A 17483-nucleotide genomic window follows, 5' to 3' on the forward strand; every position below is an offset into this window, starting at 1 on the left:
CAGAAAAGATGCCTACTTAAGACAGAGGCCAGGAGTAAGGCTGGGACCTACAAGCCACCGATCAGACAGCGAGGCACCTCTGCCCTTGCACACCCACCACAGGGCCTATTTTACTGGCCACCGAGGCTCCATGCAGAAGAAGGTGGATACGGCCCCACAATAACTGGTCCTTTATGTGAATGTGTCCTGACTCCTGGCTGCAGTGGCACAGCCCTTGCTAAGTGACTACTGGACAAATACACAAATGCATTTCAGCGTTGAGGCACACAGCAGCATGCACAACACCTGGACCTCATGATGCCAACATGTGCAGCAGTAAGTCACCACCTGCAGGGGGAGCTCTAAGGAGGACAGGAATCTCAAGTGTTTTTTCTTTCCCATGTATACCACAAAGTCTCCAAAGAGCCTAACACTGCCAGCATTCTGGAAGAGGCCTGCGACGGCACAATGCACAGAAGCCTGGGGCAGATCAAGGGGACAGGCACAGCCAGCAGGAAGAGCCAAGGGGGAGGAGGACACAGTCGAAGCATTTCTTGCACAGCTCTGGGGCGCACCACACACACAAGACATCACTCCGGACAGCCAGTCACCTGATTCTAGGTGGAGAATGGGAAAGCGGTGATAGAAATAGGCTCTCTGAGTGCTCTGCATCTCTGCAACAGAGAGGTTAAAGCAAGACCCAGGCAAAGGAGAAGAGGAACTGACAGAAACGAAAAAGAACAACTTCAAAGCAACCAGCCTACCAAGGCATAGAGGCGGAAATGGAAGGAGGTGCGGGTACTGGAGACCTGCACAGCAAGGCATGGGGCCGCCCTGGACTTTGCCTCTGAGTAAAGTGTGCTGGCCATCTGCGGCTATGAGGGCTACAGGAGCCTCTGCCCGGAGAGGAAGGGGCTGTGGCGCATGCACAGGGCAGCTGCTCCCTTTTGGCTCAAGAAGACCTTTCTTCAAGAAGCTACAGGGGATGGGAACCACCTGCGTGTGTGAGGGCCACTGCTGGGTGGCTGGGCTCACTGCAGAGGAAGGACGGGACCGGCCACTGCGAGGAGGCAGGGTGGAGGGTAAGGGCGTACCATCCTTCCACAGCTCGGAGACGAACTTGTCAGAGGACTGGTGGAGAAGCGTGGCGATGTTGTCGTTCAGGGGGTCCATGTTCTTCATCAGCCACTCATCGGCTTTGTAATCCACCTGGAAGAGTTGGGGTCCTGGTCACAGGCTGTTCCAGGGTCTTGAGCTCATACAATGTTCCCCCCGGCCGAGCCAAACCCCGTGTACAAAGGTCAGAAAATGAAAACAGCCTTTGGCCCAGTATTTCCTTTCCCAAGAAGGAAGTGGTGAGCGATAATGACCGTAGGTATGGGCAAGATGCTCTCTGCAGAATTATGAGTGAGAGCAAAAACCTGAAAATACCTGACAATAGGGGACAACCAAGAAAACGATGCTGCAGCTACGTGAAAGAACATTGCCTTTTTCCTGTTTAGGGTAATACAACCATAAAAAAGAAACCCTGGAAGGACATATAGCAGAATGTTAATAATATTTCTTTTTAGTCCTAAGACAAGTAATTTGTGCTTTTTGTATTTTTAGAATATTTATGTTTTCTCTGAGGTACAACCACTCGTATCTTTTCTGAATTATGATCTTAGTAACATGAGCAACATTGTATTTTCATTGCAAAAGCTCCCAGAACAATGAAGAAAACAGCAAGCTTCTTGGCCTCCCTCTTCCTAACACAAACTCCTGGCTGGGGGCAAACATGTACTGCTGAGGACCCCAAGGCACAGGATGTGGGTTTCTTTTTTCCTGGAATTAGCAAAGGCCTGTTATGAGGCGGCGAAGTTGCGAAACAGGGTACTTTTATGACACTTCAGCACCCCAGCACAGCCAACACGCTTGACTTTTTAGCTGCTGCGCAGCCAGTTCCACCACACAGGCCCTTGGCGGTACATAGAGTCCCAATATTCCAGCAGCACAGGTAACGGGACAGCAAATGGGACAGCTTCCTGCGAGCTGCTGCGTGCTGCACATGCGCACTTCCTGAAGGTGGTGTTTAGGATTATTCGTTTTTTCATAGGTAGTTTGAAGAGATTTGCTTCCGCACTCTTAGAGAATCAGTAAGCTCTCTAGGACAGGACAGGCAGTGGGGGCCCCATGCCGGATGGTGGGCAAGGCTTGGGCTCGCCACTGATCAGCAGACAGCCCAGCCCTGTCTAACCGCTTGTTCGGGCTGCAATTCATCACTAGGAACTTTGTCCACAGAGCACAGAACTTGCTGAGAAAAACATGCTTCAGTCTAAGCACAGCACAGCACTGATGGCAGCTCTGCCACGGACTGGCCGTGCAGCCTTGGCAGTGACAACAGCTACTGTCTGCAGTGGTGGCTCTGAGGCAGGGGCAGTTCCCCGCCCTCGTGGAAGAGGACTGTTTCACAACGCCGGAGCCGTTGGGAGGAACTGAGTGACCTCTAGTGGGAGAAGCCGGGGATGCTGCTGAACACCGCACCACGTGCAGGATAGTCGGTTCCCACAAAGAAACATGAGCTGCCCTGGGGCATCGTGCCTTACAAACCCATTTAATGAAAAAAGAAAGAGAGAGAGAGGTGGGGGCTAGAAAGAGAAAGAGAGAGAGAGGTGGGGGAGAGAGAGAGAGAGGTGGGGGAGAGAGAGAGGAAGGGAGGAAGGAAGGAAGGACGGACGGACGGACGGATGATCAAGGTATATTATGTACAGGGGCAACATCCCTATGATGAATGTGATCATTGTATACACCTAAATTGTGCCAATGAACTAAAATTGAAAGAAAAAATGTATGTAACACTCTGTGGTAGAGGTCACCCCATCTTCAGATAAGGACACTAAGGCTCAGAGACACTAAGTCAACCAGCTTAAAAGTGGCAGCAACTCCAGATACAGCCGAATCTACCGCACACCTGGAAGATGGGCCTCACAATCACCCCGATATGCTGTGTGGAGCGCCACAAGCTTTCAACAGCACAGACTGTGTGAAGGTGCCCTGTAGAAAGTGTGAATGCTGACTAGCATCACCAGCTGCATTACTAGATGAGTCATGGACAAAGCCTGAGCTTGGGCCATGCACCCCGTAGAAGCCCCACCTCCCTGCGCAGGCCTGACCTGCCGTGCCACGCCTCACCTTGCCGGCATAGTGGATGATGCAGAAATCAGCTTTGTCCTTCAGCTGCTTGGGCTTCTGGAACTTGGGGTGAGTGCCCTGCTCCTGCATCACCTTCTCCACAAAGCTCTTGTCAGTGGCTTTGGGGAACCAGCACTCCTCATCCAGCAGGGCCAGGATGCCAGGGGGGCCCGCCTGGAGGAAGCAGAGCAGGGCGCCGTGAGCAGCGAGCCCAGAAGATCCACCCCGACCTCAAGAGAGCCAAAGCCTGGTATGGACATCGCCAGGACCCCGCGAAGACGGGCGTCATCCCCTTCCACAGGGATAAAAAGCAGAACTGGAAAAAGTACTCAGCTTAAAAGTTCTAGTTTACAAAGAAACCTCTGGTATCTAGGCTGCGGCTGAGACCTGAACCCAGTGGTTGTTCTCAGAGGTTCGGCTTGGGTAGTGACCTCACCAGTGAAATCCCCTGGTGCGTGTGATGAAAAGCAGAGCTTGACAGCCTCCTGGCACAGAGCATCTGGCCCAGGGTGCAGGCCTCTGCCCAAGTGCCTGCCACTGAGTCAGGGGCCCCTTGCCCTGAGCATGTCCTGCACTCTGTGCATGGCTGTGTGAGGCAGCAGGACATCAGGAAGGCTCCCTGGGGAAGAGAGAAGCCCAGAGACCCGGAAGCCATCTGGACACTGAACTTACAAGACGAGAAAGCAGACTCGGGTGCTGCAGAAAGACTACTAGACAAGACATAAACCAGGTGGGGCTCCTGGTAATTACCAAATTCAACTGATTAAGAAAAAAAATCAAAACACTAGACCTCTAAATAGTCTCTCACTAGGATTACAAAAACTTTGCCTTGGGCTTTCTGGTCAAATGCTTCTGTGGGACTCAGGTATCCACATGCTCAAGCCAGGCAGGATTCCAGGAAGGACATGAGCTTACTGTGTTTCACTGTATTCAGGAGATAACCCAGAAATACAACTCAGGCTTCATTACAGGGCACATACCCCAAACCCAAAGCAAAATGACCTGCTTGGGAAAAGGGAAAGGCCCCAGCCATCGTCAACAGCCAGTGCTGTCTCCAGGGCCATGTTAGTCCTAAGTGGGGAGTGGCTGAGCTTCGTACGTGTAGGCAGGAAAAGCATTCAACACCAGCCAGTCCTGCACATTTCTGAGCTGCAGCAAAAATGTCTGGAGATGGGAATTTACTTCACGAAAGCATGGCCGTTTAACACAAAGAAACAGATGGACCCTGCGGGGCTTCTGGGACCGCAGACAGGGTGTTCAGACCCAGACACATCCCCACCGGCCACCAGCAGCGTGAGGCCAGCCCATGGCTGCGGCCCAGAGCGCCCAGAGCCTCTTCTCTGAGGGGGCTTCCCCGGCTCAGCGCTTCACACAGCATGAGCAGAAGAGCAGCTGGACTCTTCCACAACCAACGCACGCTGGAGGAACGGAAGGGACCACAGAGAAGAGGAGCAAGAAGCCAGGTCTGTCTGCGGTGGAGGCCAGGGGACTCTTACCGGCTTCTCGATGAGGTCGATGCAGGGCTGCAGGTCGAGGCCAAAGTCGATGAAGTTCCATTCAATGCCCTCGCGCTGGTACTCCTCCTGCTCCAGGATGAACATGGTGTGGTTGAACAGCTGCTGCAGCTTCTCGTTGGTGTAGTTGATGCACAGCTGCTCGAAGGAGTTCAGCTGCAAGGGGAAGGTGGAATCAGAGAAACACCCTCTCACAAAGGGCCAGGGACCCCAAGGAAGGAACCTCCCTGGGCTGCCCTGTACCACCCCAGCAGCAGGTGGCCTTCACCTTCTGGGGCCTGTGGACCTCTGTGACGGCCTGGTAAAGCCCCTTTCTGAATGATGTTTTTAAATGCATAAAGTAGATTATCAAGGAAAGACATTATATTAAATATAATTATCAAAACACTGTGATGTATAAATACACTGCTCTTTATGAACAAGAGTCAGTCATGAGTTTAACCTCCAAAACTTTGATGCAGAGATGAGCATCAATACTTCTACATATTGGACTGGACTATGGTAACAAAATATCTGATTTCCACTGGTAACAGATTATGAGCACTGCTAAAACCTTTAACAGTTTGTGTACTTTGTTCAATTTACAAATGAAAAGAAAAACACGTGATTTCAAAGGGAAATAAGGTTAGTAAGAAATAAAGATGTAATTTCTTACACTGTGGACTCCAGGTTAAGAACCTCAGATCCACTGTAATTATTACTTTTTCCTAGCAGATCCCTTTTTGGGCAGTGTCAATATTTTACCCCAAAGCTCAATAAATATTGCCAGAAGAATAAATATAGGAAACATCGGCCCATGAACTCTAAGACTATGATCTGAAAAGATGTTCTCTCCAACATCTCTGGCTTGGAATGAGCGTGCTCTTGTACGCTGTCAGCTACATGAAACAGATGTCCCCATGCACAGAAGACGACCACTCCAGACAGCCATGGGACCATGGAAAAGAGGACTTGGTCCAAGGAGAAAGCAACCAAGAGGCTAAAGAGGCAGTGACATGGGCTGAAAAAGGCAAGGCTTACATCGAAGATCTCAAAGCCAGCAATGTCCAGGATCCCAATGAATGAAGCGCCCTGCCTCTTGGTCTTGTCCAGAGCTTTGTTGATGCGCAGCACCAGCCAACGGAACATCCGCTCATAGGTGGCCTTGGCCAAGGCCTCAATGGCGAAGTCGGCCTGGGAACAACACCCCGGAGAACAGAATGTCAGACACAAGGAGTTTTGAAACCCTCATGCCCTCTGCCCCGATAATTTCACCTTGCTGTCCCATTTCACTCTGTCTTCCCCCACAGAAACAGCACTAAATATGCAAGAGTTTAGAAAGCTCCATGCCTGTTCACTGCAGGATTTTGTTTTTTTCTTCCAGTACCGGGAATCGAACTCATGACCTTGCGCTTGCCACGCAGGCGCTGTGCCACTGAGGTAAATCCCCAGTGCAGGGTTTATAATGATGAACAAGTGAAACAAACTATAAGCCCAATAATCAAAGCACCGTGAACTCAAACACTTGCAAGGAACTTTTTAAATAAAATGGGGACACACAAAATTGTTTACAGACACAGCAAAGTGACTGAGATTTGCTTCAAAATAATGCAGTTGAAGATGATGATTTAGGTAAGATTAATGATGGACAAAAATTGCCTAAGGGTTGGTAACTGCTGGAGTTGCCTCTGTGATGGGCACGTGGGGGTCTCCCACTACACCCTACCTTCTTGTGCATATGCTTGAAAAGCTCCATAATAAAAAGCCAGAGTGACAACTACAGTGATGCCTCAGTTCACAAACTTTCAATTCTTTCCACAATTCTGGTCACAAACCGAGTTGGACAAGAACTGAATCAAATTTAATGTTGACCTTATGAATAAATTTGATTCAGCTCCCATCCAGTTCAGTTTGAGACCAGAATCGTAGAGGGAATTGAGTTTGTGAACAGAGGTATCACTGCAAATTTAAAACAAAAACAAAAACAAAAACACCTTGTGTTATGGTTTGTACCTGGATGTCCCCCAAAGCCTCATGGAGTCATGGGGCGGACGTTTAGAGTTTATAATTGATCCATGGTCCAATGCTGGCATTATGGGTGTGAGTGCTATACCTGCCCCTGGGCTGGACAGCTTGCATATGTAAGGGAGAGAAAGAGGCTGCTTGCCGCCACTCTTCCCTTTTGCTCTTGCTGCTTTTACTGTCTTCAGCCACCATGAACAGTTGCCCTCTGCCATGTGCCACTCTGCCTTGGAGCCAGTCAAGTACGGACTGAAACCTCCACAAACTGGGAGCTAAATAAACCTTTCCTTTCTTAATTTTGAGCATCAGGTATTTTGTCTCAGAAACGAGAGAAAAGTAACCAAGACACTTTGCTGTCCAATAGTAATTATATTTGGATGGACTATGATATTTCTCCTCTCAACTCTTTTTTGTTTTCTTATTTATGCAGCGTTTTCATAATTTGAAAAACGAAAGTTTCTACTAAATTACTGGGAAATGCACACAGCTAGCAATAACGTTGCACGCTGTCTCTGGAAACACAGCAATGTTCTTGATCTTTTGCAGTGGCTCTGCACAGAAGCAACCACAGGCTATCAGCACCCAGGGAAGTTCTCTTTAGAAAAAGGACTGAGCGGGTGATCTCCTCAGTACTGAGAGATGAGACCACACGAAAATCCCCACGACCAGCACCACGACTAAAACTAGAGACCCCAGCAGAGGGGAGAGCAGTGTTGGGCTGGGAGGCCCCTAGCTCCAGGGGCAACAGGCACCCCAGCCTGGCACAGACTAGGAAACTGTCCCTGCACATGCAGCCAGACAGCAGGTGGTGGAGAGAATGGGAAGCTGCCACTCTGGCACCAGGAGCACTACTACAGAAACATCGAGTCCTCACTTTATATAAAGACAGGATGTGCCTACATCCCAACCACCAAGCAACCGAAATGTCAGTTCAATTGTAGAGGCACAGTGGGACCTTACTGAAGGCAGCCTTTCCAGGCGTAAGGCAGTAGACATATCACTCAAGTTCTCTGGGCCAGCCTGCTCATGCTCAATACAGAGCTGACGCCACCCTGCTCTCTGGGGTTGAAGACTGAATAAGGGAACCCATGTGCACATGCCTCACGTAGCACCGCGCCCTGGCCGCAATGAACATACCTGCTCTTTGGTCTGTGCCTTCTGCACATAATCCCGTCCCACCTTGATGCGCGGAGTGAGGATGCCTCTGGTGAAATCAGTCACATTGATCCCCAGCAGGTGGGAGACCTTTTGGGCAGCTGATATTTTTCAAAGCGTAAGGAGGAAAAGGGTAAAAGACTTAATTAGACCCAAGAGAACAAGTCCCTCTGCTCAATCTCCAAGCAGAGAAGAAAGCTGCAGAAGTATCTGAGCAATCATTACCAGGACAACTGAATCCAGGTTCTTAAGCAGTGTCACAGTGCAGGCCAGCAGGAGTGGCCCAAGGGCAGGGATTCTAACTGGCGGACCCATATCAGTGTTAAGGTGGGTCCCTACCTACCCAAGAGAGGCAGGCCCAGCCTAGCGCCAGAAGCATGGCACCATGTGGCCCCACAGAAACTGCTTGTATAAGCCCATATCCTTGTGTTCAGTTTTTTTTTAGAAAGTACTGAGAACCCTTCCCAGTCCTTGTCACGTCCCACAAAGTTTATATTTGTAATCTCTTTTTTTTTTTGGTTTTTCTCCGGTACCGGGAACTGAACTCATGACCTTGTGCTTGCCAGGCAGGCGCTTTGCCGCTGAGCTAAATCCCCAGCCCCTATATTTGTAATCTCATGGAGGTTATTGGAATTGAAATGAGTTAATTCCAATCTACCATGCCCAGGGTAACCCACGGCGTAAATAAAGACATAATGATATATCCAAAATGGTGGGGAGTCAAGGGGGTCCTGAGTCCGGCCACAATGATGGCTATCTGGAACAAAGGCCTATACCCAGGACTGAACCCAGATTTTAATCTTTTGTGAAGAAGGGGGTGGCTTGAGGATGAGTGACTGTAAGAGTGGCGGGAAACACGTGAGTGCCATGAACTGGACTAGGTGGGACGCCTGAAATCACCTCTGCCATATGCAGAGAGAAGGATACACAGAAAAAGTAATCTGCATAATAGAATTGAGATAGTAATTAATGTTTTGGGGTCAGTGCTTCAGCTCTGATGTGTAATGCTTGAAGCCCCAGGAAGTCATAGCCTCTATCCCAAGGCTCCATCCCAGCCAACAGCATGGAGCATTGGCTCACACATTCCGCCTCGTCCTGGCTTACTCAAGAGAGCAACAGGGGGCTCTGGGGAAACACGCCTGCCATCTCCAAAGATTACCAGCAGCACCTCGGCTAAACCGATATGCACTGCTTAAAGCCAATTGAAGGGATAAAGGAAAGTCCCAGCCAGCTCAGTACCTCTCAATACATGGAAATAGGGTCAGGCTCAGGCAAAATGGAGACAACTGCTCCTCCTTCAAGGAGAGTCGCCCAGGTGGTCCTCCACAGAAAGACCTTAAGAACAGCATGCTAAGGCTGAGTAACAAATGGGGTCATTTGCAACAACCCAAAGAAACCACAGCTGATAGGATGTGATGCTTCACCCCGACACGTTCATGGGCGGGGCTCACATTACCTCGGCGCGGCGCCACAGCAGAAATCATTGTTTTAGTGATTTTTCCAAGACAAGTGGTTCGGCCTCAGAAGTTAATGAGAAAAGCCCTGATCCACACGATCAGTTTTTCTAGCTCATTCCTGATGCTTACACCATGGCAAAAAGCAGGGTGACGCTCATGTGTCCCTTACATCTATACAGCCAGCTCAGAGGGACACACAGCCCGTGAACACACGTAGGACTAAGAGCATGGGAGCCTCCCGAGCAGATCCCCACCCAGGCACCTGCCTCCGTTGTTCAGGTAGAGGCCCACGGTGGTTACCTGTGTTGTCAGGCATGGACGCCTGGTCAGTATTCCGCTCCTTCTTGAAGACGATGTTGCCGAGCTGAAGAACCCCTGAGATGACCCGCAGCAAGCCTTTGGAGGGCATCAGAGGCAGGTCAGAAGCAGACAGCGTTAGAGGAAACCCACGTGGGGAAGGCCACTCCCCTGAGGATCTTTAAGCAGCAAGCCAAGAAGGGGCACCACACTTTTTGGGGTCCCAGGGATGCCAGGTCTGGGCTAACAGCATGAGGTGGCCCAGTTGGCTTGGGGTGGGGGTGCACCACCTCCCTGCCAATCAGCTTGGGCAGCTCTGTGTCCAGACAGGAGCTCTGGAAATGCTCCAAACTTCAAAATCTGGACAAGGACCCAGGGTCCAACGCCAGCTTTTATAAATAAAGTTTCACTGCAACACAGCCACTGGGTTATTTATATATGGGCTAGGGCTGAGCAAAGCTGATTCAACTCTAACACTTACCGCACTCTCCCATGACACACACCATACCCCAAAGTGGACATGGCTAGAAAAGGGGCCTCCCACACCCCCCATAATCTACAGACTCAGCCTCAAGCAGGCCAAGGACTTGAGGGCTTCTTCACCCTCCCGCTGGGGAACCAGAAGTCATAGGCCCACTGCTCACTGTGGGTTTCACCAGCACACAGAGACTCCCCAGCCCCTTCCACACAATGCTGAAACAGAGCAGGACTATCCCACCAGCAGCATGGCATAGGGCTGGTGGGCCAGGCCCCACTGTGAGGCACCATCCTTGGTCCCCACTGTGTGAATGCCTGTGTGCAAACCAGAACAAACCTCTAGCTCCAACCCCTCCGGGGCTTCCTCTACCTCCACAGGACGCCCAAGCATCAGGGCCAAAAAGAGGCTCTCCCCAGACCATCAGCTGCCCCAGGCCCCCCAAGAGCAGTGTCCAGCCTCCCTGCTTGCCCTGGCCACAGGAAGCCAGCCCTACCCATTTGTTCCTCTTCTGGGATGCCCATAATCCTCATGGCCTCCATGGTCTCCTGGAACATGTCCTTATCCTGCTGCCCGGGGATGGTAACATGCCCATTGGACAGGAAGCGGTATTTGTTGTATGGCTCCAACAGCAGGTCGGCTGTGGGGGGCAGAGGTGAAAGCAAGTCAGTGACGTGCTGGAAGCAGACGCTCTGGGCGATGCTGTGAGCACAGAGGCTTGGAGACGGGGGAGAGTCCCTGGGCCTCAGGACGCCCTGGAAGCTGGACAGTCACATCCCTGCTGGTTCCTCGGCATGACGGTGACCCACACACAGTACAGGCGAGCAGGAGGGCCTGCGGGGGGGCACTGTGCCTGCGACACAGCCCGGCCTTCTGCTAGCATGCTCAGAAACAGAAGGCCCATCCCCAGGATGGCCCCAGGACTGCAGTCACTTTGCTTCTCCCAAAGCAAGACAACATTTTCCCATCCACAGTGCCACCCTGCCCCATCCCAGCAGGAGCCCTGCAGCAAGGCAGCCCGGCAGGCCACAATTTACTCTTTAGGTGCTCGCCAGCTCCGGACAGCAGGTAGTAGAAGATGTGGAAGGTCCGCTCTTCCTTGGCCTGGCGAATGGCCCGAGACTTCTCCAGAAGATCTTTGCAGATGTTAAGGAGCAACACACGCTGGAGGGAAGGCAAGCACTCTCCTTTCCTCCCATCGAGGGGAACCAAACATTGCCCGAAGGAGAAAATGGCACAAAAGGGTGAAGCACAGCAAAAGCAAATTACCTTGGTTCCATCTTTAGGACGAATAGCTTATCCAAAAAGGGCAGCTCACACCCTTGGGAGCCTTGCCTGCTTAAGGGCCCCTCCTGACAACCGGGATACACCACAGCATAGGCAAGCACGCGGGTATAGGAGAGCTGGAGCAGCCTCTACCCAGATGCCGTCCCTGTGGACACACTGGATGACTTCTCAATAGTTCCCTCCTATTCCAAGCAGAACCCCATCTTGCCTGGCAGAAAAACCTCTGCACTCTATGTTGAGTTTTCAATGAGCTTATCCTGGTATCTCCCCAACTCCGCAGAGGTGCATCACAATGGGCTGGTAAAGGACAACTGCTGGAATCAGGAAGCAGCTTATCCTCTATGGAGGCCACTTGCTCCACCCAGACCCCAGCTCTTATTCCAGTGGACCACAAGGATACAGGTCTCAATGTTGGCACCCACGATGTAGCCATTGACATCAAAGTTGATGCGAATGAATTTGCCCTGAGGAAAGACAAATCAAGAGATCAGAGCCGTCTGCCTTGGGGAGCTAGGGAGCAAGGAAGAGGCTGGGAGAGGGAGAGCCCGACCCTGCTCCTGTATCTAGTCAGAATGGGCTGGAGGGAGAGAACCAAGAGGCAGCTTAGGTCTACATGCCCTGTCAACGTGGCATGCAGGACTCAGGTGCCACACTGCCCTATCTACGCCCAAGCTTCCCCATGGAGGGGAGGTACCCATCCTCAGCAGTTTTCTCTGCATGATCTGGCCCTGGGCACTAACTAGTGAGAGGCTACAGCAGGACATTCTGGGTACCACTTGCAGTCTTTTCACTTACAAGTTTTTCCCACCTCTCATGAAGGAGGTGGAAGAAACTATTTATGACCGCCTTAACTGAGAGGGCAGGCAGGCCCATGCTGACAGAAAGCCTCCTGGCCCGGGAAGTACCAAGTCCAAGTCTTCCTGTTTGGAGAGGGAAGTACTCAGGCAGAGGGCCATGTGTGCCAGAGCTCTGCAAGGGTCCTGTCCCAGGTGAAGCACCGCCATCTGCTACTCACAAATCGTGACGAGTTGTCATTCTTCACAGTCTTGGCATTCCCGAAGGCCTCCAGGATGGGGTTGGCCTGTAGCAGCTGCCGCTCCAGTTCCCCCTGCAAAGGAACCCAGAGCCTCAGGGAAGGCTGGCCAGCAGCGTGGGCAGCCGAGCGGCCCTGCCCGAGGAAGGGACGGCAACAGAGCCATGGCTGCAGGACCAGCGTGCCAGGAACAGAGCTTCTGGTGGCTGTGGGGGTTGCTGGGCCAGACTCCTGTATCGCTGAAGTTCGACCTTGCTGCCAGGCCTTGGAAAACCCTGGCAGCTTTCATCCAGGGGCAGAGCAGCAGCCCTGGAGGGGAGGCAGGAAGCTCTCTCGACTTGGGAGCCCGGCCCTGGAGCAGCACCCAGGAAAGCAGTGCATGGGTTAGAAGAGCAACCGTGGCTCAGTCCTCCTCCGTGACAGCTCCCATCCCACGTGGACACCTCCCTCCCCACCCTCCTTGTCTCTAACCCCACATTCTTTTCTCCTTTCCATAGGAGAAGGCGAGGTGGGAATAAGATCCACAGAAGACGCAAGCTCATCTCCTCTACATTCTCAGCACTTCACTGTCCCTCTTGGCTCCTGCCCTGCCACGCCCCAAACGCACCAGGGCAGTACCTGAGCATGGGACCAGCCAGGCCTACCTTAGGGTCTGGGCTATTTATTGCCAACAAATCCTGCTTGCAGACTTCTGGTGCTCTGTGGCTGACAAAAGACACCCTCGCGCCCTGTTACCCCTCAGTCCTCCTAACACTCAGGGCAGGCAAGATGCAGTAGCCCCCATTCACAGAAGATGAAATGGTGGTCGAGGGATGAGGAAGGCTTTGCCCAAGGCCACCCGGCTACCAACCAGTAAAGCAGGTACCAAACTGTCTTCACCCCACCTCTCAGTCATTGCCCCAGCCCCGCACCAGGGCTCTACCCAGTCCAGTCGGGTCAGCTTTGGAAGCAGCTATCGCCCTGCCCAGCAGGCCAGACAATCACCAATAACGGCTGAGGAAAACAGGATCTCATGCCCCTTAGGAGCCCCCGAGGGGCAAGAGGCTCGCACAGGGCCGGCAGGCTTTGCATTATTAGCAAGACTGCAGCAAGCCAGGCCTTCATAGAACTATAGCTGCCTAGGAGTGCAGAAAGAAATGCTGCTGGCAGCAGGAGGCCCAGGAGGACCCAGGTGCCACGTGTCTGCAGGACGCTGGAGATGCTCTGGAGCCAGCTGCGTCAGGCTTCAAGCTATCAGAAGCCAGAAAGCACTCGGCCTGTTCCTTGAAAGCCATCCGCAGCCAGGGCTTCTCCCAGGGTGGGGAAACCTTCACTTGTGGACCACATGAACAAGCGGAGAGATCCCTGTGGTGCCTGATCCTGAGGGAGGGAGGGCCAGGCCAAGGAGCAGGTCAAACCCAAAGAGCAAGCTCCACATGTACACGTGGCACCGGCAGAAACCGGACCCCAAGCTCCCACCCATGGGCCTCGGGCAGGCCTGGGCAGTCGGCTGAGGCAGCCCACAGAGCCAGATCTGGATGGGAGCCGCTCCCACCCACTACAGGGATCTTGTCAAAGCACATGCCAGGCTGCCAGGCTGGCCAGGCGACTCCCGTCCCCACAGACAGGCAGAGTTTGGCACTGCCAGAGCCTGTGCCACCCAGATGGGAGGCAGAGCTGAGGCGTTCATTTGAAACACACTGCTGCCACGGAGGGCGGGAGGGCTGGGCCAGGCGGGAGTGGCCACACTGCTATAGAAGGGTTATTCTTCGTGGACATTAGTCCCACAAGAAACTTTCACTTTTCAATGAAATTTGCACATGAAATGAGGAGGTGGTATATTTGAAATTACCCATCCAGTTTCTGAAAGGCTTCACTGGGTCATGTTTCTGCCAGCGGGCTCCAGCTAGAGCATGAAAACCAAAGGGGGTAGGTGTCACAGGGCCTGACTCAGACCACACAAGTCCTCCCAGTCTGTCACCCAAGCTCAGCTCTGCCAACCTGCAGGCATCCTGTTGGGTGGCCTCGGAAGAGTCGCTTCAGGCACTGCAAATAAGAAAGACAGCTGGGCCGGAGATATAGCACAGTGGCACAAGCACCGGCCTGGCAAACACAAGGTCCTGAGTTCGATTCCTGGTACCAGAGAGAGAGACAGAGAGAGAGAGAGAGAGAGAGACAGAGAGAGAGAGAGAGAGAGACAGAGAGAGAGAGAGAGAGAGAGAGAGAGAGACAGAGAGACTCTCCCAGAGATGCCAGACATGCCTCCAACTACAAGAACAGCTAGCCAAATCAAGGGTGCCTCATGCCCCCACTGCATGTGGAAAATCACAGTACAGCTTCAGGCATGGAAACCAACCAAACTGGTCAATGGCCTATTACACTGAGGGCCTGAGCAGCGACTGGATGCCAGAGGCAACCTATTCACTCTAGTTGGACACACAGCCAGGAACAATTTGCATAGCACCTACCACATCCTGACAGTCCACTCCCCTATCATGCCCCAACAGGCCATCTGCACTGAGTGCCCAGGGCCTGCTTTCTCCGCTCAAGCTGGACTCCCAGACATAAGGCACATGGGTCCATTTAGCTGCTCTCTAACTGTGGTTCTGTCTCCAGGGTACGGACTCTAGTGTCACCCTTCTGAGAATCAGTCACATACCAGGCATTCAATAAATAGTCGAGAAATGGATTTTACTGCAAATTCAGAAATGGAAAACCACAGCTAGAGCACTCCTAATCTCACAGCCTTGTTTTTTATAACAGGCCTCCTAAAAAGAATGGAAAATGGTGGGGTGGAGAGAGAAAAAAAGAAATTTTATTAGTTTCTAAATATAACTGGACACCCCGTGGAAAAAGCTGCAGAAAGTCTTGAGAAACTTGGCACATGAGAAGTGACTTCTGGTCCGGTTCCAGAGGACTGTATGCATTCGGACACTCTCCAGGATGCATGCGGACACCCCCAACTTACTTGTCAGCTGCTGTGCACAGCACCAATAGGTGGCGCCATCACGCATGCAGCAGAGCGCTCCTGATGGCCTCAGGGGACACCACTGGCACCCGGATCTCACAAGGGACCCGTAGGTGTGCTTGAGGGAGAGAGAGCACCCCACGGTCATGCTGAAGCCCCTGGGAGACCCCAGTGTGGGCTTCCCAACAATGCCTCCAGCCAGGAGAGTGGTGGCGGGTGAGAAGCTGGCCACCCGCACCTGGTCGGGAGCCCTGAGCACATGGGGCTCCAGGAGACCAAGCGCCCATAGGGCACAGCCACTGTCATGTGCTGTGCGGAAATCTGAGCAGGGCCAGAGTTCTGAGAACAGCTGGGTGATGAGGCTGCACCCATTCTGCAGGAACTGCCACTTCAGAGTGCACGAGAGGCCACTGTGCGTCACACCCTGCCCCTCCTCCCCAGACAGTCAGTGTGCCGAGCCTACAGGAAGAGTTCTAGCCGCAGAAAGTGACGACGGTGTGGAGTGAAAAGCTGCTTAGAAAAAATACAGTATTCAAGGGCACACGATGGCAGAACACGCATTCCCAGTGCATAACGTGCAGTAAACGTGCAGCTCACCTAGCCAGGACACTGCTGGGTCCCACTAAAATCCATCAAGAGGGGGAGGGAAAAAAATGGAAGTGAGACAACTTTCCAAATATCTTTTCTTTCTCCGCTGGAGTGCTGTCCATCCAGAGGCATTTCAACAGCAGCGAAAAGAAACGGTGATTCCAAGGGTCTGCCCAAGACCCTTCAAGCCTCGGTCGACTTGAGAACCCAGTCATGAGCTGTCTCCTCCAGACTCGAGGTGGAGGACAACCGGCTGCCAATGCCAAGAGTGCTGCTACGCAAGCCCTGGGATGGCTCCAGTTTGGCTCCAGTTTCCACAGGAACTCAAAGTTGGGAAACCAAAGGCGGAATGAGCTTGCTACCACCCAACCACTCCCAAGACCGCTACGCCGCTGCCTGAAAGTAGGGTGGGCCTCTGCTCTGTCCCCCACACCATCCTCACTGAAAACCGAGGCCACAGCCATGAAGCCCTCCTCCATCACCCCAGTGAAGGACCACAAGCAATGGCAGGGAGGGTGGCCTGGCACTCACCTGGTCCTTCTTGCTTTTGTGTGAAGAGGCCACGTGAGCCAGGTACTGGATGACTTTCTTGGTGTTCTCCGTCTTGCCCGCTCCAGACTCACCCCTGCCAGGAGAGTCAAGGAGGTCCTCCTTAGCTGAGATGTGCCCACACCCCTGGCCTCCATCCCTCTCCCACTCGTGCTTACTGCCTACCCTTGTGCTCCTCTCTCTGCTGAGTGCCATGAAGGACCCAATACCTACTGGTGAAAAAGGTGACAGCCAACTAAATGCTAAGTTCTGGAATCCACTCTTAGTCCATTTCCCAGGGTCCTCCAGAGGCCGGACAAAAGTCAGCTCCTATCCACTGCCTGCCCTGGTCACTTGGCAGCCTTTGCAGCCAAATGTTTTAGGAATCAGCAGGAGGCAGCTGTTGACTTAGGGGTCAAAGACACTTAAATATGTTCCTTTAAAACTTCACTTGAAGGGATGTTCTGTACTACCAATTCCCCTGGCAACGGAGTTGTCTATCTCGGTGTTAAGTTCAGAGGATAACCAGCATCAACCTAAATCTACACAAAAGAACCCACTGTTCAGAGCTGGGAAGAGTGAGTTCTGCATGGGTGCTCCACGGAGGCCAGTCAGTTCCCAACCTGACTCAGTCGAGAAGATTCAGTGATGGAGATTCCTCTACTTTAAATCCACACGCTGATCTGCGTGGCCCTCCTCTGAGGAAGCCAATGAAGCCAAGGGCTGTGACACTAAGCTACCCATGCTATGGAACCCCTGAATGGCATACATATAACCCTAAGGCCTGTCCCCAGGGGAAGTGGAAGGGAATGGAACTTCTTGGCTGGACCTTAGCAGAGTCCAAATATTCTTTCTGTAAGAACAGCGCTAGGTTCTACCCCCAGCACTGCAAAAACAGATCAGAGTAAAAACAAGGGTCCCCAGCACCCAAACACACACTTACGTGCACAAAATGGACTGATCTTCTCGGTCTGAAACAAAGGAAACATCAGGTTACTTTCAGCCAGATTCGAAAACCTCCCAGCACTGACTCCACAAAGTTCCCATTCCC

The 17483-nt window shown here is 52.4% G+C and overlaps 1 protein-coding gene across 2 annotated transcripts in view; it reads right to left on the bottom strand.

The window, feature by feature from the left end:
* Myh9 (myosin, heavy chain 9, non-muscle) overlaps window positions 1–17483 on the bottom strand; it is a 90424-nt gene that overhangs the window by 22370 nt on the left and 50571 nt on the right. For both annotated transcript variants that reach the window (XM_005379158.2, XM_013511492.1), the window contains exons 4-15: window positions 17376–17403; window positions 16436–16529; window positions 12352–12444; window positions 11737–11800; window positions 11087–11185; window positions 10546–10689; window positions 9578–9673; window positions 7803–7921; window positions 5685–5837; window positions 4647–4820; window positions 3151–3324; window positions 1074–1188 (exon numbers count right to left, since the gene is read on the bottom strand). In XM_005379158.2, coding sequence (XP_005379215.1) covers window positions 1074–1188; window positions 3151–3324; window positions 4647–4820; window positions 5685–5837; window positions 7803–7921; window positions 9578–9673; window positions 10546–10689; window positions 11087–11185; window positions 11737–11800; window positions 12352–12444; window positions 16436–16529; window positions 17376–17403 — 1353 coding nt within the window. The remainder of the gene's footprint in view (window positions 1–1073; window positions 1189–3150; window positions 3325–4646; window positions 4821–5684; window positions 5838–7802; window positions 7922–9577; window positions 9674–10545; window positions 10690–11086; window positions 11186–11736; window positions 11801–12351; window positions 12445–16435; window positions 16530–17375; window positions 17404–17483) is intronic.

The sequence above is a fragment of the Chinchilla lanigera genome, unplaced genomic scaffold (assembly GCF_000276665.1).
Source record: "Chinchilla lanigera isolate Chin_1 unplaced genomic scaffold, ChiLan1.0 scaffold00012, whole genome shotgun sequence".
NCBI lineage: Eukaryota > Metazoa > Chordata > Mammalia > Rodentia > Chinchillidae > Chinchilla > Chinchilla lanigera.